The sequence below is a fragment of the Rhinoderma darwinii genome, chromosome 9 (genome assembly GCF_050947455.1).
Source record: "Rhinoderma darwinii isolate aRhiDar2 chromosome 9, aRhiDar2.hap1, whole genome shotgun sequence".
NCBI lineage: Eukaryota > Metazoa > Chordata > Amphibia > Anura > Rhinodermatidae > Rhinoderma > Rhinoderma darwinii.
The window spans coordinates 75,350,719-75,378,635 of record NC_134695.1 but is presented as its reverse complement, the minus strand read 5'-3'; the positions used below and the strand labels follow the sequence as shown (position 1 = coordinate 75,378,635).

General features: G+C 41.7%; 1 protein-coding gene across 4 annotated transcripts in view; it reads right to left on the bottom strand.

Moving 5' to 3' along the window:
• Window positions 1–27,917, bottom strand: part of LMO1 (LIM domain only 1) — a 230,695-nt gene that overhangs the window by 20,270 nt on the left and 182,508 nt on the right. For 3 of the 4 annotated variants that reach the window (XM_075838190.1, XM_075838189.1, XM_075838191.1), the window contains exon 2: window positions 7,505–7,718. In XM_075838190.1, coding sequence (XP_075694305.1) covers window positions 7,505–7,718 — 214 coding nt within the window. Of the gene's footprint in view, window positions 1–7,504; window positions 7,719–27,152; window positions 27,402–27,917 lie in introns of those variants that run through there. The other variant, XM_075838192.1, reaches the window with a different exon arrangement.

Sequence of the window (27,917 nt, the reverse complement as noted above, 5' to 3'; positions counted from 1 at the left end):
AATGATATTTCCATTGTGAGATGCAGCCGCTTTGTGTTCTGTATATAGAGCAGCTGTGTGTAGCGCTATTCACTGGATCCGTCAGTACTGTGGACCTGACGGGTTCAGTCTCAGCGAGTCCTGCGTCTCTGACACGCAGGATCTACCTGTAAAACATCACATCTAAGTTATGAACGGTCAGAGACGCAGGACCGGCTGTCATTGAACCCGTCAGATCAGCAGGACTGACGGATTCTGGTAAGGCCATGTTCACAAGCAGTGACCAAACACGTCTGAAAATACGGAGCTGTTATCAGGCAAAAACAGCTCCTGATTTTCAGACGTTTTTGTAACTACTCGCGGTTTTCGCTGCGTATTTTACGGCCGTTTTTCTAGCTGTTTTTCAATGCAGTTAATGAAAAACGTCTCCAAAAACATCCCAAGAAGTGACCTGCACTTCTTTTTCGCGGACGTCTTTTTACGCTCCGTCTTTTGACAGCGAAGCTTATAATAAAGGCTCGTAGGAACAGAACACCGTAAAACCCATTGAAAGCAACGGGCAGATGTTTGTAGGCGTATTAGGGGCGTTTTTTCAGGCGTAATTCGAGGCGTAAAACGCCCGAATTACGTCTGTGAACAGTGGGTGTAAACATTCCCTTATAGTGAACGATACAGCTGCTCTGCATAGAGACTACAAAGCAGCTATATCTAAAAAAGGAAAAGAATATTTAATAAAAAGTATCTACAGTTACACAAAACATGTAGAATATGAGCCGGTCAGAGGTCCACGAAGCCTTCAACCAACATTTACAACTTGTTGTTCGCAGCGTCTGAAGATCCAACATGTCGCGTCTTATTCACCGGGATTCTAAGTCATTCCAGAGATAAAAAGCGGCTGAATAACAGACCGCGAACACGTAACAAATAACTAAATGTTCACAGCGGATGGTGGCGAATACGGAGCCCATCATGTGGTGACATTAATGTAACTGTAAATCATAATTAGAATGCTCGCGGCCGATATACGGCAATGTTCACACACTCAGGATTCGATAAGGATTTAGGCGTGGACCCTGCAGATAAATCCTCATCAAATCTACTGACATTTAGGATCAAATTCAAGTAAATGTATCAGAAAACAGTTGCTTAGAAAAATAACCGCACTGCGGATTTTAAAGTCTTCAGTATACTCATCCTCCTATATACAAGAATATAACTACTATAATACTGCTCCCTATATACAAGAATATAACTACTATAATACTGCTCCTATATACAAGAATATAACTACTATAATACTGCCCCTATATACAAGAATATAACTACTATAATACTGCCCCTATATACAAGAATATAACTACTATAATACTGCCCCTATATACAAGAATATAACTACTATAATACTGCCTCCTATATACAAGAATATAACTACTATAATACTGCCCCTATATACAATATAACTACTATAATACTGCTCCTATATACAAGAATATAACTACTATAATACTGCTCCCTATATACAAGAATATAACTACTATAATACTGCCCCTATATACAAGAATATAACTACTATAATACTGCTCCTATATACAAGAATATAACTACTATAATACTGCTCCCTATATACAAGAATATAACTACTATAATACTGCCCCTATATACAAGAATATAACTACCATAATACTGCCCCCTATATACAAGAATATAACTACTATAATACTGCCCCCTATATACAAGAATATAACTACTATAATACTGCTCCTATATACAAGAATATAACTACTATAATACTGCCCCTATATACAAGAATATAACTACCATAATACTGCCTCCTATATACAAGAATATAACTACTATAATACTGCCCCCTATATACAAGAATATAACTACTATAATACTGCTCCTATATACAAGAATATAACTACTATAATACTGCTCCCTATATACAAGAATATAACTACTATAATACTGCCTTCTATATACAAGAATATAACTACTATAATACTGCCCCTATATACAAGAATATAACTACTATAATACTGCCTCCTATATACAAGAATATAACTACTATAATACTGCCCCCTATATACAGGAATATAACTACTATAATACTGCCCCCTATATACAAGAATATAACTACTATAATACTGCTCCTATATACAAGAATATAACTACTATAATACTGCCACTATATACAAGAATATAACTACTATAATACTGCTCCTATATACAAGAATATAACTACTATAATACTGCCTCCTATATACAAGAATATAACTACTATAATACTGCTCCTATATACAAGAATATAACTACTATAATACTGCCCCCTATATACAAGAATATAACTACCATAATACTGCTCCTATATACAAGAATATAATTACTATAATACTGCCCCTATATACAAGAATATAACTACTATAATACTGCTCCTATATACAATAATATAACTACTATAATACTGCCCCTATATACAAGAATATAACTACTATAATACTGCCCCCTATATACAAGAATATAACTACTATAATACTGCCCCCTATATACAAGAATATAACTACTATAATACTGCTCCTATATACAAGAATATAACTACTATAATACTGCTCCTATATACAGGAATATAACTACTATAATACTGCTCCTATATACAAGAATATAACTACTATAATACTGCCCCTATATACAAGAATATAACTACTATAATACTGCCCCCTATATACAAACATATAAGAGCCTATGAAGATGACTCAGGGTTAGATCTATAGGTGGAGATGTTCTGTAGTGTAGATGCACAGTATGGTTCTGTAGAAAGATGGCGGCCGGTGATATATTTGCCGCTCGTCTCTCGGGTTTTTGACGTTACTTTGTGAATGTTGTCAGTACAGCGGAGTTTTCCACAACTACTTTTATATAAAATGACGGAACGTCTTGGAAAGTTCTAATCGAGGCATTTAGCAACCTTACAAATCCTCTTGTAGCTTCGACTCAGAAGCCGCGGTGCTTTGCTCTATTACTCTCGCTGTGAAGTAAAAAGGTGGCGGCGGCGCAGAGAAGAAAACGACAAGGAGTTCCAACGCTTGACACTTTTTAAAGTCTCTCACTTGATGTAAAAATAGCGCAGGGTCTTTGTGCGACTCCCGATCTGGGTGATTCACATCACATGGCAAATCACACAGAAACTTTTGACGGGCGGAAAAAAAGGAGCAATTTGTCCTGACTATTCCTTTACTTTATGTCGCCGCGTGACAGAGGTAAATAATACAGCCACGGCGGCGCATGATAGCCCCCCCCCCCGCTACAGAACGCTGCGATAATTTTTGGAGGATAGAAAATGACACTATTTACACTATCCAAAAAATATTCACATATCAACCTCTTACGACAACGCGCCATGTGACCCTACGCAATGGTGGAATATTCGCGCCAGGTCCATCATTCTCTAATTTTATATTACATGTAGTTATTTTACTGCAGCGATGAGTAACTACTGCACGATATAGGATCAGCTACATAGAAATGTGAAAGGTTTAAAGGGGGACTCCACATAAATGACATCAACATTGCATCCTCGGAGTCACCTTTATCGATATGTTACATTGTAATCAGACATGAGATCCACACATCTTATATACAGTAACAGCTATTCATCTATTACTACTGACAACCAGCCTGTATATCATGTGTGAGAGGTTGTCACAGCCCCGCCCCCTGTTACTGACATCACCGATATATAATATAATTACACTGTGATCAGACATGAGATCCACACATCTTATATACAGTAACAGCTATTCATCTATTACTACTGACAACCAGCCTGTATATCATGTGTGAGAGGTTGTCACAGCCCCGCCCCCTGTTACTGACATCACTGATATATAATATAATTACATTGTGATCAGACATGAGATCCACACATCTTATATACAGTAACAGCTATTCATCTATTACTACTGACAACCAGCCTGTATATCATGTGTGAGAGGTTGTCACAGCCCCGCCCCCTGTTACTGACATCACCGATATATAATATAATTACACTGTGATCAGACATGAGATCCACACATCTTATATACAGTAACAGCTATTCATCTATCACTACTGACAACCAGCCTGTATATCATGTGTGAGAGGTTGTCACAGCCCCGCCCCCTGTTACTGACATCACTGATATATAATATAATTACATTGTGATCAGACATGAGATCCACACATCTTATATACAGTAACAGCTATTCATCTATTACTACTGACAACCAGCCTGTATATCATGTGTGAGAGGTTGTCACAGCCCCGCCCCCTGTTACTGACATCACTGATATATAATATAATTACACTGTGATCAGACATGAGATCCACACATCTTATATACAGTAAGAGCTATTCATCTATTACTACTGACAACCAGCCTGTATATCACGTGTGAGAGGTTGTCACAGCCCCGCCCCCTGTTACTGACATCACTGATATATAATATAATGACATTGTGATCAGACATGAGATCCACACATCTTATATACAGTCACAGCTATTCATCTATTACTACTGACAACCAGCCTGCATATCATGTGTGAGAGGTAGTCACAGCCCCGCCCCCTGTTACTGACATCACTGATATATAATATAATTACATTGTGATCAGACATGAGATCCACACATCTTATATACAGTAACAGCTATTCATCTATTACTACTGACAACCAGCCTGTATATCATGTGTGAGAGGTTGTCACAGCTCCGCCCCCTGTTACTGACATCACTGATATATAATATAATTACACTGTGATCAGACATGAGATCCACACATCTTATATACAGTATACAGTAACAGATATTCATCTATTATACTGACAACCAGCCTGTATATCATGTGTGAGAGGTTGTCACAGCTCCGCCCCCTGTTACTGACATCACTGATATATAATATAATTACACTGTGATCAGACATGAGATCCACACATCTTATATACAGTATACAGTAACAGATATTCATCTATTATACTGACAACCAGCCTGTATATCATGTGTGAGAGGTTGTCACAGCTCCGCCCCCTGTTACTGACATCAGTGATATATAATATAATTACATTGTGATCAGACATGAGATCCACACATCTTATATACAGTAACAGCTATTCATCTATTACTACTGACAACCAGCCTGTATATCATGTGTGAGAGGTTGTCACAGCTCCGCCCCCTGTTACTGACATCACTGAGATATAATATAATTACATTGTGATCAGACATGAGATCCCAACATCTTATATACAGTAACAGCTATTCATCTATTACTACTGACAACCAGCCTGTATATCATGTGTGAGAGGTTGTCACAGTCCCGCCCCCTGTTACTGACATCACTGATATATAATATAATTACATTGTGATCAGACATGAGATCCACACATCTTATATACAGTAACAGCTATTCATCTATTACTACTGACAACCGGCCTGTATATCATGTGTGAGAGGTTGTCACAGCCCCGCCCCTGTTACTGACATCACTGATATATAATATAATGACATTGTGATCAGACATGAGATCCACACATCTTATATACAGTAACAGCTAATCATCTATTACTACTGACAACCAGCCTGTATATCATGTGTGAGAGGTCTGTATATCATGTGTGAGAGGTTGTCACAGCCCCGCCCCCTGTTACTGACATCACTTATATATAATATAATTACATTGTGATCAGACATGAGATCCACACATCTTATATACAGTCCCAGCTATTCATCTATCACTACTGACAACCAGCCTGTATATCATGTGTGAGAGGTTGTCACAGCCCCGCCCTGTTTTTGACATCACTGATATATAATATAATTACATTGTGATCAGACATGAGATCCACACATCTTATATACAGTCACAGCTATTCATCTATTACTACTGACAACCAGCCTGTATACCATGTGTGAGAGGTTGTCACAGCCCCGCCCCCTGTTACTGACATCACTGATATATAATATAATTACACTGTGATCAGACATGAGATCCACACATCTTATATACAGTAACAGCTATTCATCTATTACTACTGACAACCAGCCTGTATATCATATGTGAGAGGTAGTCACAGCCCCGCCCAGTTAATTGGTCAAATGAAAATCAACTAGAGTGGAACCAATAGCAAAGATTAAATGATACACAGATGTTATACTCATGTTTCCTGATATAAGATGCTATACAAAGGTTCACAAACCAGGCATGGGGATTGGTTATAGGGCTGGAGCTGGACCCATCTATAGTAGCCGCGGGGTCTTTTTTCTATGGTGGGCACACTGCTCTCATACGCTTAGCCCATGGTCGTCCCTGATGACCCTGAACACCTCACGTGGCCCATCTGGATGCAGATTGTGGAATCTGGGTGACCGGTCAGGGCAGTGCTACCCCGTAGATTATAGGCCTTGTTCACACAGTGCTGATTTGATGCAGATTTTCCATGCATTTTTTTTTTAAACCAAAACCAGAATGTGATCGTGGAGAGTAGACCTATCAGACCTTCCATTATATATTTATTCAGTTTAGATAATGCTCATGTTTTTGGCTTCAAAAAATACAAATAAAATCTGCATCAAAGCTGCACTGTGTGAACAAGGCCATTGACAGCAGTGTACATGCAGGGAGTGATGGTATCTCATATACATGTCACACACTGTCCACTGCTGCGCCGGAGACATGATGGGCAGACATTTATTTTCTCTTGCCGCAAAGCGTCAGAACAGTCGTCATTTCCTTAGTTATTCTGAGGCGCGAGGCTCCTGGAACAATCACTGTCTCCGGCTGTATTCTATGGGATCTATGGGGGGTAAATAGTGGAATGGGGCTGTCCTCGGAGGGGGAATTAATCAATAATGGACGTCTCCACAAGCCGGTAACAATGGCGAGTTAATAAAATTCACGGATCAGATATCCAGCGATGGTGAAATGCCTCATGTCAATATCTAATATCCATCATGTAGCTGCTGTAACAATCGATCAATCTTTCTCATCCGGTCCAAATCTCCCAAAAAGTTTCAGAATTCCAAAACGTTTAGGTTTCTTGGCGCACGAATTACGGAAAAATGGCGGCTGGACACGTTACAGATTAGAAAAAGAATCACGTGACCTCGGGCAGGCTTCCGCACAATGCCTTGGAGGCAGCTTTCCTCTAGCACAGCCAACCATGAGGGGCATAGGGGATGACATCACTAATGCCGTCTCAGCATTAAAGATATTGAAAGGGTTTGGATCCAGTCCTAAAAGACATCAGAGGGTCAGACATGGGTTTTTAGGGAATTCCGGACACAAATCATTTGGATCGAATCGGATGGTTTATTCTACTGAATCCGACTTGAAAAGAATTTCGGGACGTTCGCTCATCTCCAATTAAGAATTTACCAGTTTGCAATAATGACATCAGAACTTTTCAGTAATCAGTGATGACGTCACCGTTGTGACATATACATGTATTGATGACACCCGTATACCTTGGGGTTATGCCCATTTTCTTGTCCTCACCTGAGGTAATCTCTGCGACAAAGAATAAGATTTGCCTTTGTGTAGAGCGTTGATCCGACCTCTCCCAGGCGACAGTCACAGCAGGCGCACTTCAGGCAGTCTTCGTGCCAGTATTTATCCAAGGCTTTCAGCAGGTAGCGGTCCTTTATTTTGCGGTTACAGCCGGCGCAGCCTTTCTGTTTCCCTTTGGGCTGTACTGAGAGCATCGGCACTCCTAGGAGAGAGGAGACAGCGCAGACGTGAGAAGGACGCCACATTACAACACACCAGTCATCATAATATAATGTGCATACAAGGGCCCCATTGCAGCTCATCTGTAGGGGCCCATGTAACATTCTTACTTTTTACACCTTTTAAGAACAACTCTGCATAGCCAGGGGCCTCCCTGAAAATAAACGCACATAAAACGAGAGTGTACAACTAATTATAACCGGTATATTGTGGCTCATGATTATCTGGAACCCCACTAATGCCGCAGCACCCCAGATTTCTATTCTCAGGAGGCAGACATGATCAATCCATCCTGAAAGGAGAGCAGACATGACCAATCTATGCTGAGGGGAGAGCAGACATAACCAACCAGTCTATGCTGAAGGGGGAGCAGACATGACCAGTCTATGCTGAAGGGAGTGCAGACCTAACCAATCTATGCTGAAGGGAGAGCATACGTGACCAATCTATGCTGAAGGGAGAGCAGACGTGACCAATCTATGCTGAAGGGAGTGCAGACCTAACCAATCTATGCTGAAGGGAGAGCATACGTGACCAATCTATGCTGAAGGGAGAGCAGACGTGACCAATCTATGCTGAGGGGAGAGCAGACATGGCCAATCTATGCTGAAGGGAGAGCAGACCTAACCAATCTATGCTGAAGGGAGTGATGACCTAACCAATCTATGCTGAAGGGAGAGCAGACGTGACCAATCTATGCTGAAGGGAGAGCAGACGTGACCAATCTATGCTGAGGGGAGAGCAGACATGGCTTATCTATGCTGAAGGGGGAGCAGACATGACCAGTCTATGCTGAAGGGGGAGCAGATATGACCAATTTATCCTGGAAGTGAGCAGACGTGACCAATCTATGCTGAAGGGGGTGCAGACCTAATCAATCTATGTTGAAGGGAGAGCAGACCTAACCAATCTATGCTGAAGGGAGATCAGACCTAACCAATCTATTCTGAAGAGAGAGCAGACATGACCAATTTATGCTGAAGGGAGAGCAGACGTGACCAATCTATGCTCAAGGCAGTGCAGACCTAATCAATCTATGCTGAAGGGAGAGCAGACCTAACCAATCTATGCTGAAGGGAGTGCAGACCTAACCAATCTATGCTGAAGGGAGAGCAGACCTAACCAATCTATGCTGAAGAGAGAGCAGACGTGACCAATCTATGCTGAAGGGAGAGCAGACGTGACCAATCTATGCTGAAGGGAGAGCAGACGTGACCAATCTATGCTGAAGGGAGTGCAGACGTGACCAATCTATGCTGAAGGGAGAGCAGACATGACCAATTTATACTGGAGGTGAGCAGACGTGACCAATCTATCCTTCAAAGAGAGTAGGCATGACCAATCTATGCTGAAAAAGATTCACATGACCATTTTATCCTGAAGGAGGAGCAGCCGATACTGAATAAGGGCAGACAATACCAATCTATCCAGGAGAGAAGACATGACCAATCTATTTTGAATAGAGTATTCTATATTCAAGGGGATACCAGGACAGAGTACGGAGTACTGTAGGGGACATTATGCCAAAGGAAAGGAAAGGGAGCTCCATGACATACATCAAAATGGCCTCAACCATCAACCCAACTGGGATACCTGGGCTGGGGGATCGTTCGCATCACACACAGAGATTACGTGACTAACGTTCTTTTAATGATAGGAGCCTACATGGACTATGGGGCCAATGTCAGCTGCCCCGCACCCGTTCTACACATTGCATATGTTTACATTTACAGAACTTTCATCCCCAGGAGCCGTTAACTGCATGCAGCTCTGGAGCCTAGTGATGAGAGTCCAGGCCGCATTAAAGCTGAAATGGAAACGTTTTACAGCCTCTTCGATTCTGACGACTCGTATGTTTGCTGGGTATTCGCCATTTTTTATCATCTCGCCGCGGTCGGCTGCAGCAAATTGCGGCGGTGTCGTACAACTTGCTGCCTGACGGTTCCTTTCAGCGACGTCCATCTAATAAATGCAGCGAGCACTAATAGTCCATCTCTATTCCTGACATTTCGTGGCGTTCTTGGAGGCGTCCTCGTGCCGACACTCGTGATGTGAGGACATTTCTTACAGTAATAAGTGACCCGCAGCATCTAAAAGCCTCCAACAACAGCACTTAAGACGGTTTCACACAAACATTGAAGTATCGATCCATTTGGTAACAAAGTAGCCGCACTACCATGGAGACAGGTCAAAAGGAAACCTCTTAAGGCTTTAAAAGTTGCTTTTCTCCAAATCTCCCCGGCGCAACTAATGATTTAAAATGCCACGCGTTCCCACCGTCTCTGAGCGCGCCCTCGCCTTCCCTCCACCGCAGTTAATGTAGTTAAATGGTAAAAAGAAATATATTCGCCGGCTGTTAAAGAAATGCGTTAACTAGCGCTGCCCCTGACCTGCGTTCAACTCCCAGAATCCTCCACCTTTGTTGTAACGCTGCGGAGGGACAGAATTTACGGATTTTATTCTGTTCAATTTATTGCGGAGGCGGTGAAATGGAAAAATAAAAAAATGAAACAGTAGCCCCTTCACCTAAGGCGTGACGATACATTCTTATAAAGTAAAATTCCAATACAATGGACTATCGGAAATCACGAACGATTGGCAGGGTCTGTATATATATATACACACGTATACTGACCTCATCGTCACCCCGAGATGTGTAGGACCCAACTTCTTGATCTTGAGCTCCACAATTGCTGTGGGTGATGGGATGGAGGAGACGACTGTTCCGTCCTTCCCTCGCCATCCTCACCCAGATACGATCTTCTAACGCCGCTGTCTTTAAATAAAAGGGGAATTTCTAGCAGGGATTTGGAATAAATATTTCCATTGAGACGGCTGATAGATCTTCGTACAATCCTAATGAAATCTGCCACCTTGTATCAGTCACAAGCCGCTTATCTGCCTCCAGATTCGCCATCGTTTTCATCTCACGGCTCAATCAGACAATCCAGATAGAAATTAAATTTACCTCCGGAAAGTTTTAATTAGCGAATAAAGATGAAGAATATAACGGCTTTATACAGCGACAAACTTATCAGCCGGATCTCAGCGCACCTGTCATCTACTCTTCAAAGAGCTTATGAGGCCTCGGAGGAAGGGGCGATACAATGTGACGAGAAGGACATGAACGACCAGCAGCAGAAACATTGTAACATCGTTATGAGGTTGTCAACTTTAACCCTTCAGAAGCCAAGTGAAGAAAGTCAATAGGAGAACGCTGATCATGTCCCCTCCCTGACCCGTTAATGATTTAGGAGCCGCGCCGCAATGTGGGAACGTACCCGTTTACGCCAGATTTTAGTGGGAATGGCACGGGTTAAAAAGCTGCATATATAAAATTGCGCTAAAATTTGCGACATTTGTCTTCTCACTCCAAAGAAGAAATCAGGCGAGAGAAGTGGTCGAGGTCAGGCTGTAAATACTTTTATCAAAGGCAGAGGTTAAAAAAGGCGCAAGATAGTGGCGCAAATGTCTGACTGCTAATAACAGGCGTAATAAAGCGTTCAGTTGGGGAATTACAGAAGCACCAGATTTATTAACAGTTTTTAATAAATTAGGCGCAATTCTCGCCACGGACTCTCCACAAAATACACAATTTCTAAAGAATGTGGGACTTTGGGGGAGATTTATGAAGACCGGCGACTCATGCGCCAATCTTACTATAAAACAGCAGGAGTAAGAGGCCCCTAATAACAGCTGGTACAGATTTCCGCTATATATTACGCCGGCTTCTGGCATAAATTAGAGCAAATTAGTGGAGCAGCGGCAGGCCAAGCCCCTTTCCCTAAGTCCCTCCCATTTTCAGGAAAGGGGCGTGGCCTGTATAAATGCATCGAAAGACACAATTTTTTTGCACAAATTGTGTCTTTTTTTTACGTCAGAAAACAGACGTAGAAATGTTCATAAACTTGGAGTCCAGACTATTTGTTAAGATTGGATACAATTATAACAAACTCCCAGCTGTGAGGAGTATTAGGTCAGGTTTTCAGCATTTGGAGATTAACAAGAAAGTTCCCATTCACTGACAGCAAGCAGACAGATCTTGAGAATGGTGGGATATTGAAACAAAGTATATAACAGAGTTTCAATATAAGGCTATGTTCACACGCAGTAGCAAAATACGTCTGAAAATACGGAGCTGTTTTCAGGCGAAAATATCTCCTGATTTTCAGACGTTTTTCGCGGCGTATTTTACGGACGTTATTGGAGATGTTTTTCAATGGAGTCAATGAAAAACGGCTCCAAAAAAGTCCCAAGAAGTGACCTGCACCTCTTTGACGCGGGCGTCTTTTTACGCGCCATCTATTGACAGCGACACGTAAAATTACACCTCGTGGGAACAGAACATCGTAAAACCCATTGAAAGCAACGGGCAGATGTTTGTAGGCGTAATGGAGCCGTTTTTTCAGGAGTAATTTGAGGTGTAAAACGCCGGAATTACGTCTTTAAACAGTGCGTGTGAACATACCCTAATGGACAGATATTTATGGCAGTGTCACTGTATCTGCTGCTGCAACGTCACTGCCCCTCACCAAATCAAACTTCTCCTGTAATGCTCTGTGCTGCTGGGAACCCCGATCCTTCCATCACGTTTGTGACCTCTCATATGTATACTGTGTGAGACGCATTGAGAATATTTAACATCTCTAAATGGCTGAAAGTTCTCTCTGCCCAGATTGAAACTTCTCCAAATCTCTGCTGGATGTGACGAGGACGCCGCTCAGCTAATATCCAAATCTCCCGTCTCAGAATTAATGGCGTGCAGCAGATTCTCCGTTAATCAGCGCTTGTTACGGTGAGGAATTTCTAAAATGATGCTTAAACTTTCTGGAATGAAGATTTGCTGGCGTCTAGCGCTGTAATTCTTTGTGGTTGATCAGATCTCGCTATTACCCGGAGCTGATTGGCGCGGGACGTTATAATATTCATTTTAGAGGGGAAGACGCCGCTTTGCATTCTGGACCTTTCTTCATATTTACATTAAAAAACAATTTAACTGGTCAAGACCGGACGGCGGCTTCTACAAAGAACTGAGATCAATGTCAATCACGCGGCCCCTTCTGTATACGTCTTCATGTCGGCTGCTCCATCAGGGCCCGGATACGATCAGTGACTCCCGCTCCGCTGCATTGTCTATTGGAGTCTGTGGTAGTCGGAGATCCACCCCCCGTCTCACCCGGGCTCAGACGGCTGCGCTTTCCTTTTCATTTCTATTCCCTTTTTTCCTGTGGCCTCTGAACATTCTGTGCTCTGAGAGGCTCAGCCCGACTGCGGCTCCGATCATCCGGAGATTGCTGCTTCATGAATAGAATGGCAGAGTTAATCTTAGGCCGGATTCACACGAGCGATGCGCATCTCGGACGTGAAAAACTGCTGTGCATCCGTGCTCTGCGCTGCGGGACGCGATATTACACATCCCCCATAGATTAGAGTGTAAGGGGGATGCGTGAAAAAACTAGGACATATCAAACGGCCGTGTGAACGGCCACATTGAATCATATAGGTCCGTGTTACGCACGTTAGGCCTTATTAACACGAGCGTGTCCGTTTTGCACGTGTAAAAAATGCAACGTTTTGTGCGCATTGCAGTTCCGTGTGACACCCATGTTGTCTGCCCCCACCGGCTCGTCTTCTTCCCATAATGCATCCTGGTGCCACCTCTTCCCCAGGTAAGTGACGCACCCGGCCGTCCACATGACGTCCACATGTAACACGTGATTCAACAGACCCGCGTCGTCTTCCATTGCTCCAGGTCTGGTGATCACGTGACCATTGTAGGGTCGGGGGGTCGGCAGTGGGCGCTCTGACCGGTCTGCAGCTACACTGCCCCAAATACGGCGAGCTGCGATGTTCTGCGGGTTCTTTCTATCATAATCAGCAGTAACTTTATCAGTAATTTGTGGTACAGGAAATCTTCTGTGTGATCGGACCAGACGGCCTCCCCTCCCCCGCACATCTATGAGCCTTGTGCGTCCAAGACCGAGGACACCCCACAAGACCGAGGACACACCACAAGACCGGGAACACCCCACAAGACCGGGAACATCCCACAGGACCGAGAACACCCCACAGGACCGGGAACACCCCACAAAACCGGGAACACCCCACAGGACTGAGAACACCCCACAGGACCGAGGACACCCCACAAGACCGGGAACACCCCACAGGACCGAGAACACCCCACAGGACCGAGAACACCCCACAGGACCGGGAACACCCCACAAAACGAGGAACGCCCCACAAAACCAAGAACGCCCCACAGGACCGGCAACACCCCACAAGACCGAGAACACAGCACAAGACCGAGAACACCCCACAGGACCGGGAACACCCCACAAGACCGAGAACACAGCACAAGACCGAGAACACCCCACAGGCCCGGGAACACCCCACAGGACCGGGAACACCCCACAAGACCGGGAACACCCCACAAGAACAGGAACACCCCACAAGACCAGGAACGCCCCACAAAACCAAGAACGCCCCACAGGACCGGCAACACCCCACAAGACCGGGAACACCCCACAAGAACAGGAACACCCCACAAGACCAGGAACGCCCCACAAAACCAAGAACGCCCCACAGGACCGGCAACACCCCACAAGACCAAGAACACAGCACAAGACCGAGAACACCCCACAAGACCGGGAACACCCCACAAGAACAGGAACACCCCACAAGACCGAGAACACCCCACAAGATCGGGAACACCCCACAGGACCGGGAACACCCCACAAGACCGGGAACACCCTACAAGAACAGGAACACCCCACAAAACCAAGAACGCCCCACAAAACCAAGAACGCCCCACAGGACCGGCAACACCCCACAAGACCGAGAACACCCCACAAGACTGGGAACACCCCACAAGACCGAGAACACCCCACAAGACTGGGAACACCCCACAGGAACGGGAACACCCCACAGGACCTGACATTTTGGAGAATCTCTGACCCAGTCGTCTACATTTTGTCCCTTCTCTCAGTCGCTCAGATCTTTAGACTTCTCCATTTTTTCTTCTTCCAACATCAACTTCAAGACCTGACTGATCACTGGATCATTATTTATTTCCTTTGCGGCTGCATTATTAGGGAATGTTCACACGGCCTATTTTCAGAAGTAATTCGGGCGTTTTAAGCCTCAAATTACGCCTGAAAAACCGGCTCCATTACGAACGCAAACATCTGCCCATTGCTTGCAATGGGTTTTACGATGTTCTGTTCAGATGAGGTGTAATTTTACGCGTCGCTGTCAAAAGACGCCCGCCTCAAAGAAGTGCATGTCACTTCTTGGGACGTTTTTGGAGCAGTTTTTCATTGGCTCCATTGAAGAACAGCTCCAATTACGTCCGTAATGGACGGCGCGAAAAACGTGAGTACTTGCAAAAACGTCTGAAACTCAGGAGCTGTTTTCGCCTGATAACAGATCCGTAATTTCAGACGTGTTTTGCTCACTGCGTGTGAACATAGCCTAAGTGTTATCAGGGATGCTGGGAGTAGTAGTTCTATCACAGCTGGGCAGCCCCAGTTTTTGGCCTCCTTTATGAAGAGTCTTTGTCAGGATTTTCTTTTCATCAGTGAAATTCCAGACTCGTTAACCCCGTAGGGAGCGCACGCCTCCATTACCCCGGAAAAGCAATAAAAGTTAAATGGTCATTTTATCGGTGCACTAAGATTTCAGCGCCTTTAGTATTGACTGATTCTTCGGACTGCGGGACGTGGAGCGCAGCCGCCATTACAGGGAATCTCAATTAATTAGTCTGAGCGCGATTTCTTAGATGCGCGCCTAATAATCTGCCCTCATATCCTGCTCCGCCAGCTCCAGGAGACCACCAGGAATCCATGAACCTCCCCGGGCTCCTCACACACAATCTTCACCTGCACTTCACACCTTGTTAGGACGCGGCGGCTCGTTACTGCGCAGGAAAACAACACTAATGAGGGGAAGAGGAGCGAACCCAACACAACAAAGAGCGCAGGAGACCGCTCCACCCCCGGGAGTCCGAAAACAACCGCCAATCCACCATTTATGGCGGCTAATTGCTTATTCTATGGAGAATCTCAGACTTAACGAAAAGGACTAATTACAAACAAAAGTCAGAACTCCCCGGAACATTCCATGAATTGGCTCATTAAGAGGTTTTCACCATAAAGACCCTAAAACTATCCCATAAAAATGGAGGTGACAGCGGCGGAACGACCGCCCACACTCTGCGATAGAGATGATATACACTACAGACACAAAGGGGCATACAAGCCAGTATTAAAAGAAAGTAAATTTTATTAGACATATAGAAACATGTATGAAAGATAAAAAGGTACAGAGCTGGACATGAAGACTCTGAATAGTTTCACTTTAACACAACTAGCAAGAATCTCTCTATGTTGCAAATAAAGGGCAGTGTACAATACACAGGCTAAAGTAGATGGACTAGTGTAATCATGACGCAAGTCATGTACATCAACACTGTAAGACAGCAATAACATGGGTAAACTTATACAGGTAAAATGTCATGAAGAACAGGTGATGCATGACCTACAGACACGCAAAAGTCTAGAAAAAATCTAGAAAAAAGTATACAGACCATCAGTCATATAGAGTGAAAAAGGTACAAGGACTGCAACCTAAATGAACCAGAAGTCCACCCACTAATACAGCAACTTACCCATAGTGACCGATAGATGCAGAGAGTCGAGCTAGTGTGAGATGAAAAACCCCAACGCGCGTTTCGCGATGTGCTTCCTCAAGGGGTTTTTCATCTCGCGCGTTGGGGTTTTTCATCTCACACTAGCTCGACTCTCTGCATCTATCGGTAGGGTAGTATGCTATACTTTAAGCATCTAGCCCCACACGTGCTATATGAGCTGGTTTGTTTGTTCATAACTCTGCGATAGAGACTGAAAAAGTGGCGACTTCTGCTGCTGCAATAAAAACAAGTCAGCAGATGTCATTGTCTGAAAGTGTAAAATGAGCTGTGTACATAAAACGACAACAGGAGGCGGAGCTATCAGCAATTTATTTACTCAAGCAGGAAGATTACTAAAAAGATCTTATCTATCGTCATGTCACAAGTACACCGGGAAATATCTATATTATTATACATAGGGGGCAGTATTATAGTAGTTATAGTCTTGTATATAGGGGGCAGTATTATAGTAGTTATATTCTTGTATATAGGAGCAGTATTATAGTAGTTATATTCTTGTATATAGGGGGCAGTATTATAGTAGTTATATTCTTGTATATAGGGGCAGTATTATAGTAGTTATATTCTTGTATATAGGGGGCAGTATTATAGTAGTTATATTCTTGTATATAGGGGCAGTATTATAGTAGTTATATTCTTGTATATAGGAGCAGTATTATAGTAGTTATATTCTTGTATATAGGAGCAGCATTATAGTAGTTATATTCTTGTATATAGGGGGCAGTATTATAGTAGTTATATTCTTGTATATAGGGGCAGTATTATAGTAGTTATATTCTTGTATATAGGGGGCAGTATTATAGTAGTTATATTCTTGTATATAGGGGGCAGTATTATAGTAGTTATATTCTTGTATATAGGAGCAGTATTATAGTAGTTATATTCTTGTATATAGGAGGCAGTATTATAGTAGTTATATTCTTGTATATAGGGGGCAGTATTATAGTAGTTATATTCTTGTATATAGGGGGCAATATTATAGTAGTTATATTCTTGTATATAGGAGCAGTATTATAGTAGTTATATTCTTGTACATAGGAGCAGTATTACAGTAGTTATATTCTTGTATATAGGGGGTAGTATTATAGTAGTTATATTCTTGTATAAAGGAGCAGTATTATAGTAGTTATATTCTTGTATATAGGGGCAGTATTATAGTAGTTATATTCTTGTATATAGGGGGTAGTATTATAGTAGTTATATTCTTGTATAAAGGAGCAGTATTATAGTAGTTATATTCTTGTATATAGGAACAGTATTATAGTATTTATATTCTTGTATATAGGAGGCAGTATTATAGTAGTTATATTCTTGTATATAGGGGCAGTATTACAGTAGTTATATTCTTGTATATAGGGAGCAGTATTATAGTAGTTATATTCTTGTATATACGGGCAATATTATAGTAGTTATATTCTTGTATATAGGGAGCAGTATTATAGTAGTTATATTCTTGTATATAGGAGGCAGTATTATAGTAGTTATATTCTTGTTTATAGGAGCAATATTATAGTAGTTATATTCTTGTATATAGGAGCAGTATTATAGTAGTTATATTCTTGTACATAGGAGCAGTATTATAGTAGTTATATTCTTGTATAAAGGAGCAGTATTATAGTAGTTATATTCTTGTATATAGGAACAGTATTATAGTATTTATATTCTTGTATATAGGAGGCAGTATTATAGTAGTTATATTCTTGTATATAGGGAGCAGTATTATAGTAGTTATATTCTTGTATATACGGGCAATATTATAGTAGTTATATTCTTGTATATAGGGAGCAGTATTATAGTAGTTATATTCTTGTATATAGGAGCAGTATTATAGTAGTTATACTCTTGTATATAGTGGGCAATATTATAGTAGTTATATTCTTGTATATAGGAGCAGTATTATAGTAGTTATACTCTTGTATATAGTGGGCAATATTATAGTAGTTATATTCTTGTATATAGTGGGCAATATTATAGTAGTTATATTCTTGTATATAGGAGCAGTATTATAGTAGTTATATTCTTGTATATAGGAGCAGTATTATAGTAGTTATATTCTTGTATATAGGGAGCAGTATTAGGGCATGACCACACGTGGCGGATTTCCTCCGCAACTGTCCGCATCAATGCCGCACAGAATCTGCGTTGCAGATTCTGTTGCGGATCTGCACAAAATGTGCAGTACATTGATGCGGACTAGCTGCTGCGGACTGCGGGAAAAGTGCTTCCCTTCTCCCTATCAGTGCAGGATAGAGAGAAGGGACAGCACTTTCCCTAGTGAAAGTAAAAGAATTTCATACTTACCGGCCGTTGTCTTGGTGACGCGTCCCTCTTTCGGCATCCAGCCCGACCTCCCTGGATGACGCGCCAGTCCATGTGACTGCTGCAGCCTGTGCTTGGCCTGTGATTGGCTGCAGCCGTCACTTAGACTGAAACGTCATCCTGGGAGGCCGGACTGGAGACAGAAGCAGGGAGTTCTCGGTAAGTATGAACTTATATTTTTTTACAGGTTGCTGTATATTGGGATCGGTAGTCACTGTCCAGGGTGCAGAAACAGTTACTGCCGATCGCTTAACTCTTTCAGCACCCTGGACAGTGACTATTTACTGACGTCTCCTAGCAACGCTCCCGTAATTACGGGAGCCCCATTGACTTCCTCAGTCTGGCTGTAGACCTAGAAATACATAGGTCCAGCCAGAATGAAGAAATGTCATGGCAAAAAAGCAAGACGCATCCGCAGCACACATGACATGTGCATGACAGCTGCGGACTTCATTGCGGAATTTAGAATCTCCATTGAAGTCAATGGAGAAATTCCGCCATGAGTCCGCAACCAGTCCGCCACTGCTCCGCAACAGACAGAGCATGCTGCGGACACCAAATTCCGCTCCGCAGCCTATGCTCCGCAGCGGAATTTTACGCCTCGTCTAAACGAACACTTCTAAATAGAAGTGGAAGGCAATGGAGAAACGGCTCCGCTGCGGATTAACGCTGCGGAGTGTCCGCAGCGGAATTTAAGTGAAATTCCGCCACGTGTGAACCCAGCTTTATAGTAGTTATATTCTTGTATATAGGGGGCAGTATTATAGTTGTTATATTCTTGTATATAGGGGGCAGTATTATAGTTGTTATATTATTGTATATAGGGAGCAGTATTATAGTAGTTATATTCTTGTATATAGGGGGCAGTATTATAGTTGTTATATTATTGTATATAGGGAGCAGTATTATAGTAGTTATATTCTTGTATATAGGGGCAGTATTATAGTAGATATATTCCTGTATATAGGGGGCAGTATTATAGTAGTTATATTCTTGTACATAGGGGCAGTATTATAGTAGATATATTCTTGTATATAGGGGCAGTATTATAGTAGTTATATTCTTGTATATAGGGGACAGTATTATAGTAGTTATATTCTTGTATATAGGGGCAGTATTATAGTAGTTATATTCTTGTATATAGGAGCAGTATTATGGTAGTTATATTCTTGTATATAGGGGACAGTATTATAGTAGTTATATTCTTGTATATAGGGGCATTATTATAGTAGTTATATTCTTGTATATAGGGGCAGTATTATAGTAGTTATATTCTTGTATATAGGGGCAGTATTATAGTAGTTATATTCCTGTATATAGAGGCAATATTATAGTAGTTATATTCCTGTATATAGGGACAGTATTATAGTAGTTATATTCTTGTATATAGGAGCAGTATTATAGTAGTTATATTCTTGTATATAGGGGGCAGTATTATAGTAGTTATATTCTTGTATATAGGGGGCAGTATTATAGTAGTTATATTCTTGTATATAGGGGGCAGTATTATAGTAGTTATATTCTTGTATATAAGGAGCAGTATTATAGTAGTTATATTCTTGTATATAGGGAGCAGTATTATAGTAGTTATATTCTTGTATATAGGGGCAGTATTAGGGCATGACCACACATGGCGGAATTCCTCCGCAACTGTCCGCATCCATGCCGCACAGAATCTGCGTTGCAGATTCTGCTGCGGATCTGCACAAAATGTGCAGTACATTGATGCGGACTAGCTGCTGCGGACTGCGGGAAAAGTGCTTCCCTTCTCCCTATCAGTGCAGGATAGAGAGAAGGGACAGCACTTTCCCTAGTGAAAGTAAACGACTTTCATACTTACCGGCCGTTGTCTTGGTGACGCGTCCCTCTTTCGGCATCCAGCCCGACCTCCCTGGATGACGCGCCAGTCCATGTGACCGCTGCAGCCTGTGCTTGCCCTGTGATTGGCTGCAGCCGTCACTTACACTGAATCGTCATCCTGGGAGGCCGGACTGGAGACAGACCCAGGGAGTTCTCGGTAAGTATGAACTTATATATTTTTTTACAGATACATGTATATTGAGATCGGTAGTCACTGTCCCGGGTGCAGAAACAGTTACTGCCGATCGCTTAACTCTTTCAGCACCCTGGACAGTGACTATTTACTGACGTCTCCTAGCAACGCTCCCGTCATTACGGGAGCCCCATTGACTTCCTCAGTCTGGCTGTAGACCTAGAAATACATAGGTCCAGCCAGAATGAAGAAATGTCAAGTTAAAAAAGCAAGACGCATCCGCAGCACACATGACATGTGCATGACAGCTGCGGACTTCATTGCGGAACTTTGAATCTCCATTGAAGTCAATGGAGAAATTCCGCCATGAGTCCGCCACTGCTCCGCAACAGACAGAGCATGCTGCGGACACCAAATTCCGCTCCGCAGCCTATGCTCCGCAGCGGAATTGTACGCATCGTGTAAACGAACACTGCTAAATTAAAGTGAAAGTCAATGGAGAAACGGCTCCGCTGCGGATTAACGCTGCGGAGTGTCCGCAGCGGAATTTAAGTGAAATTCCGCTATGTGTGAACCCGCCCTTATAGTAGTTATATTCTTGTATATAGGAGGCAGTATTATAGTAGTTATATTCTTGTATATAGGAGCAGTATTATAGTAGTTATATTCTTGTATATAGGAGGCAGTATTATAGTAGTTATATTCTTGTATATAGGAGGCAGTATTATAGTAGTTATATTCTTGTATATAGGAGCAGTATTATAGTAGTTATATTCTTGTATATAGGGAGTAGTATTATAGTAGTTATATTCTTGTATATAGGACCAGTATTATAGTAGTTATATTCATGTATATAGGACCAGTATTATAGTAGGTATATTCTTGTATATAGGGAGTAGTATTATAGTAGTTATATTCTTGTATATAGGACCAGTATTATAGTAGTTATAGTCTTGTATATAGGGGGCAGTATTATAGTAGTTATATTCTTGTATATAGGAGCAGTATTATAGTAGTTATATTCTTGTATATAGGGGGCAGTATTATAGTAGTTATAGTCTTGTATATAGGGGGCAGTATTATAGTAGTTATATTCTTGTATATAGGAGCAGTATTATAGTAGCTATATTCTTGTATATAGGGAGCAGTATTATAGTAGTTATATTCTTGTATATAGAGGGGCAGTATTATAGTAGTTATATTCTTGTATATGGAGGGGCAGTATTATAGTAGTTATATTCTTGTATATAGAGGGGCAGTATTATAGTAGTTATATTCTTGTATATAGGTGCAGTATTATAGTAGTTATATTCTTGTATATAGGGAGCAGTATTATAGTAGTTATATTCTTGTATATAGGGAGTAGTATTATAGGAGTTATATTCTTGTATATAGGTGCAGTATTATAGTAGTTATATTCTTGTATATAGGGAGCAGTATTATAGTAGTTATATTCTTGTATATAGGGAGTAGTATTATAGTAGTTATATTCTTGTATATAGGACCAGTATTATAGTAGTTATATTCTTGTATATAGTGGGCAGTATTATAGTAGTTATAGTCTTGTATATAGGGGCAGTATTATAGTAGTTATATTCTTGTATATATGATCAGTATTATAGTAGTTATATTCCTGTATATAGGAGCAGTATTATAGTAGTTATATTCTTGTATATAGGGGGCAGTATTATAGTAGTTATATTCTTGTATATAAGGGGCAGTATTATAGTAGTTATATTCTTGTATATAGGGGCAGTATTATAGTAGTTATATTCTTGTATATAGTGGCAGTATTATAGTAGTTATATTCTTGTATATAGGGGCAGTATTATAGTAGTTATATTCTTGTACATAGGGGCAGTATTATAGTAGTTATATTCTTGTATATAGGGGGCAGTATTATAGTAGTTATATTCTTGTATATAGGGGGCAGTATTATAGTAGTTATATTCTTGTATATAGGGGCAGTATTATAGTAGTTATATTCTTGTATATAGGGGCAGTATTATAGTAGTTATATTCTTGTATATAGGGGCAGTATTATAGTAGTTATATTCCTGTATATAGGGGCAGTATTATAGTAGTTATATTCTTGTATATAGGGGGCAGTATTATAGTAGTTATATTCTTGTATATAAGGGGCAGTATTATAGTAGTTATATTCTTGTATATAGGGGCAGTATTATAGTAGTTATATTCTTGTATATAGGGGGCAGTATTATAGTAGTTATATTCTTGTATATAAGGGGCAGTATTATAGTAGTTATATTCTTGTATATAAGGGGCAGTATTATAGTAGTTATATTCTTGTGTATAGGGGCAGTATTATAGTAGTTATATTCTTGTATATAGGGGCAGTATTATAGTAGTTATATTCTTGTATATAGGGGCAGTATTATAGTAGTTATATTCTTGTATATAGGGGCAGTATTATAGTAGTTATATTCTTGTATATAGGGGCAGTATTATAGTAGTTATATTCTTGTATATAGGGGGCAGTATTATAGTAGTTATATTCTTGTATATAAGGGGCAGTATTATAGTAGTTATATTCTTGTATATAAGGGGCAGTATTATAGTAGTTATATTCTTGTATATAGGAGCAGTATTATAGTAGTTATATTCTTGTATATAGGAGCAGTATTATAGTAGTTATATTCTTGTATATAGGGCAGTATTATAGTAGTTACATTCTTGTATATAGGGGGCAGTATTATAGTAGTTATATTCTTGTATATAGGGGGCAGTATTATAGTAGTTATATTCTTGTATATAGGAACAGTATTATAGTAGTTATATTCTTGTATATAGGGGGCAGTATTATAGTAGTTATGTTCTTGTATATAGGGAGCAGTATTATAGTAGTTATATTCTTGTATATAGGGGGCAGTATTATAGTAGTTATATTCTTGTATATAGGGGGCAGTATTATAGTAGTTATATTCTTGTATATAAGGGGCAGTATTATAGTAGTTATAGTTGTATATAGGAGGCAGTATTATAGTAGGAATATCTTCTATGTCTACGAGTAGGTTTAGAATATGAAGCAGCAGCTATTTTGCACATTTTGTGGGTGAGTGCATGTCTATGTTACATGATGTTGGAGATATTTGATATCATCAGGACCCCTCACCTTGTGTCTCTATAATGTCCTTTTTATAGTAGAGACGTGAGTATATTGCAGTCAGGGCTGGACGCAGGTAACGTGTGAGGGTTCAGTATAGAGGAGCTGGGTCAATAATCCATATAAAAGATTCGCTCGTTATTGCTGCCTTGCATTGTGTCGTTCTGCGTATTTGCCTAAAATAGAATCTGTGGACGACCTTTACCGGCTGTGATCCCAAACGTTGCTGCCGAAAAGTAACAGCATTTTACTAACTCAGGGAATGTAGTGATTGTAGAACAGTTACATGTTGGAAATGTAGTGCTGTGTGGTTATCTACGATCACACAGACCAAGCTTAGATACAGTGGCCTAGCGTACAGTATCACACATGACAGGATCAGATACAGCAGCTTAGCAGGCAGTATCACACATGGTAGGATTAGATACACAGCTCAGCAGACAGTATCACACATGATAGGATTAGATACATAGCTCAGCAGACAGTATCACACATGATAGGATTATATACACAGCTCAGCAGACAGTATCACACATGATAGGATTATATACACAGCTTAGCAGGCAGTATCACACATGGTAGGATTAGATACACAGCTCAGCAGACAGTATCACACATGATAGGATTAGATACACAGCTCAGCAGACAGTATCACACATGATAGGATTATATACATAGCTCAGCAGACAGTATCACACATGATAGGATTATATACACAGCTCAGCAGACAGTATCACACATGATAGGATTATATACACAGCTCAGCAGACAGTATCACACATGATAGGATTAGATACACAGCTCAGCAGGCAGTATCACACATGATAGGATTAGATACACAGCTCAGCAGACAGTATCACACATGATAGGATTAGATACAGCAGCTCAGCAGACAGTATCACACATGGTAGGATTAGATACAGGGCCCAGCAGACAGTATCACACATGGTAGGATTAGATACACAGCTCAGCAGACAGTGTCACACATGATAGGATTAGATACAGGGCCCAGCAGACAGTATCACACATGGTAGGATTAGATACACAGTTCAGCAGACAGTATCACACATGATAGGATTAGATACATGGCCCAGCAGACAGTATCACACATGATAGGATCAGATACAGCAGCTTAGCAGGCAGTATCACACATGGTAGGATTAGATACACAGCTCAGCAGACAGTATCACACATGATAGGATTATATACACAGCTCAGCAGACAGTATCACACATGATAGGATTAGATACAGGGCCCAGCAGACAGTATCACACATGATAGGATTAGATACACGGCTCAGCAGACAGTATCACACATGGTAGGATTAGATACACAGTTCAGCAGACAGTATCACACATGATAGGATTAGATACACAGCTCAGCAGACAGTATCACACATGATAGGATTAGATACACAGCTCAGCAGACAGTATCACACATGATAGGATTAGATACAGCAGCTCAGCAGGCAGTATCACACATGATAGGATTAGATACAGCAGCTTAGCAGACAGTATCACACATGATAGGATTAGATACACAGCTCAGCAGACAGTATCACACATGATAGGATTAGATACACAGCTCAGCAGACAGTATCACACATGATAGGATTAGATACACAGCTCAGCAGACAGTATCACACATGGTAGGATTAGATACACAGCTCAGCAGACAGTATCACACATGACAGGATCAGATACAGCAGCTTAGCAGGCAGTATCACATGATAGACTTAGATACACGAGGTAGTTTGATTCATTGTCTTTACTTTATGCTTCTTTGTCTATTAGATAAATTTCTCAATAATGAGAGAAAAAAATAGTCAGTATATAAAATCCCTTAATGTAGCCCGGGTTACATCTGTATTTCATTCACAGGATAGTATATATATATATATATGGCGTACGTACGTACAATATAATGGAAACATGGTGTATACAAAGTACTGGTAAACGGAGAGTTCATACAGCGCCACTGTGGTCATTAGTGGTAGTACACCCACACTACTTATACTGGGGTATAGTAGGTGCTGGACCCAGTGCAGACAGTCCCGGATCATTCTGGAACTTTCTACTAGGCTTTGTGTTCACATCCTTTGTGTTTGAAAAACGGGCGCGTAAAATAACGCCAGCGAAACTTCTTGAGCTGTTTTTCTTTGACTTGATAGGAAAACAGCTCCAAAAACGGCTGTAAAAAAAACCGCGAAAATCGCGATGGCTTAAAAAAAGTCTGAAAATCAGGAGCTGTTTTCTCGTGAAGCTCCGTAATTGCAGACATTTTTTAATGTGTGTGTACACAGAGCCCAAGGGACTGTTCACACCGAGTGTTTTGCAGGCAGAAAATTCTGCCTCAAAATTCCGTTTGGAATGTGATGCCCCTGCACGCTGTTTGCCGCGTTTTTCACTCGTGCCCATTGAGCGCCGCGGGCAAAAACGCCTCTCGAAATACGCTTTCTCTGCCTCCCATTGATCTCAAAGGGAGGACAGAGACGTAAACGCCCAAAGATAGGGTATGTCGCTTCTTTCTCCCGCGAGACGGTTTTTCTGCTCGCGGGAAAAAAACTACTCCGCTTCCCATTGAAATCAATGGGAGGCATTTTCGGACGTTTTTTGGTGCGTTTTCCGACCTGGTTTCCGCCTCAAAAAACGTGTCAAAAAAAACTGTGTGAACTGACCCTTATAGTGCTGCGTCCTGTTAGTTGTGGCGCGTCGGATACGTATGTGTCTTGTGTATGTTCGGCCTCTTGCGTCCTTCGGTAGTCCGGCCTGTGGACCGTGCGTGCGTTTGGTAGTCGTTATATTTCCGTACATGTTGCCTTTCATCCAGGGCATGGATCCGGCTCCATCTTTTACAATGTTTCAGTGTTTGATTTTAATACATATTTAATAAAAAAGTGAAACTTTGTAACATCTGAGATGTAGGGACGGAGAACACAAGACTCGGCAGCTGCGGATCCCGGACTCTAGGCTGCTGCAGTCAGTACATCGTTCCTTCACGTCCCCTCTGTATCCGTGTGCTCAGTGTGTGTACAGGACAGGCCTTGCTGTAGTGCATTGTGAGAGATGTAGTGCAATATACCAGAGTGCATTATGTGATATTAGCTAAGGGTCTGTCTGTCAGTACAGCGCTGACGGATCGCAAGCAGAATTCTGAATGCAGCTCTGGATGTGACTGGAGTATAAGATATGACTATATAAAGTTTAATATGTCAGCAGGAAGGGGTTCACATACATACACGTGTTATGGCCAATCCCATAGGTCACCATCTAACCTGCTATTGTGGCTGCCGGACTGACAGCCGATGTAGCGCTAGATGGTGCAGTGCATCATGGGCCTCCATGCCTCATAAAAGGCTGCGTTAAATAAAAAGCGAGATTGCCAATTTTCGTCTCTCTCTGCAAGACGGACAAAATGGCTACCGACTCGGGTGTCACAAAACGCGTGTCGTTAATGAGGCGGACGGATGGATTACAGTGAGAGCGTCTCCTGCGCGTCCTCCGCCTCCCGAGCCATTAAGACGAAGAACAGAAAACGGCATTTGTGTCCTCGTCAGATGGAAATGTCGTTTGCGTCCGGACCATTTGCATTGGCGGCTGTCAGAGCGGCGCGGTCCATTAAAGTGAGAGCGTCCCTTTTCCAGCTGCCATTTGGGATCCATTTGAAGGATCTCTGGAGATCAGATCTACCTGATCATCCTCGTAACGTTGTCTCCAGTCTAGGAGAAATCCTGCGCTCGGGGTTTCTGTTCCTGCAGGAAATGTTTGAGACCATTAAACAGTAATTACTATTCACCCGTGAAATCGCCGTGTGATCCGTTATAATATATAATCAGCCGCCGTGTCGGGCCGGAGAGCTGAGGAGAGAAATGTTAGAAACACCGGCAGCCGCCGCCGCACACGTCAGCAGCGCTCTAATAAGAGAGGTCGCCGTGTCGCACCTGATGGACTGTTATGTACGTAGATTTATGTCGGGCCCCGGCGGATAACACCGAGCAGCAGAGACGTGCGAGTGGCAGCTGCGATGTCAATGCCTTGAG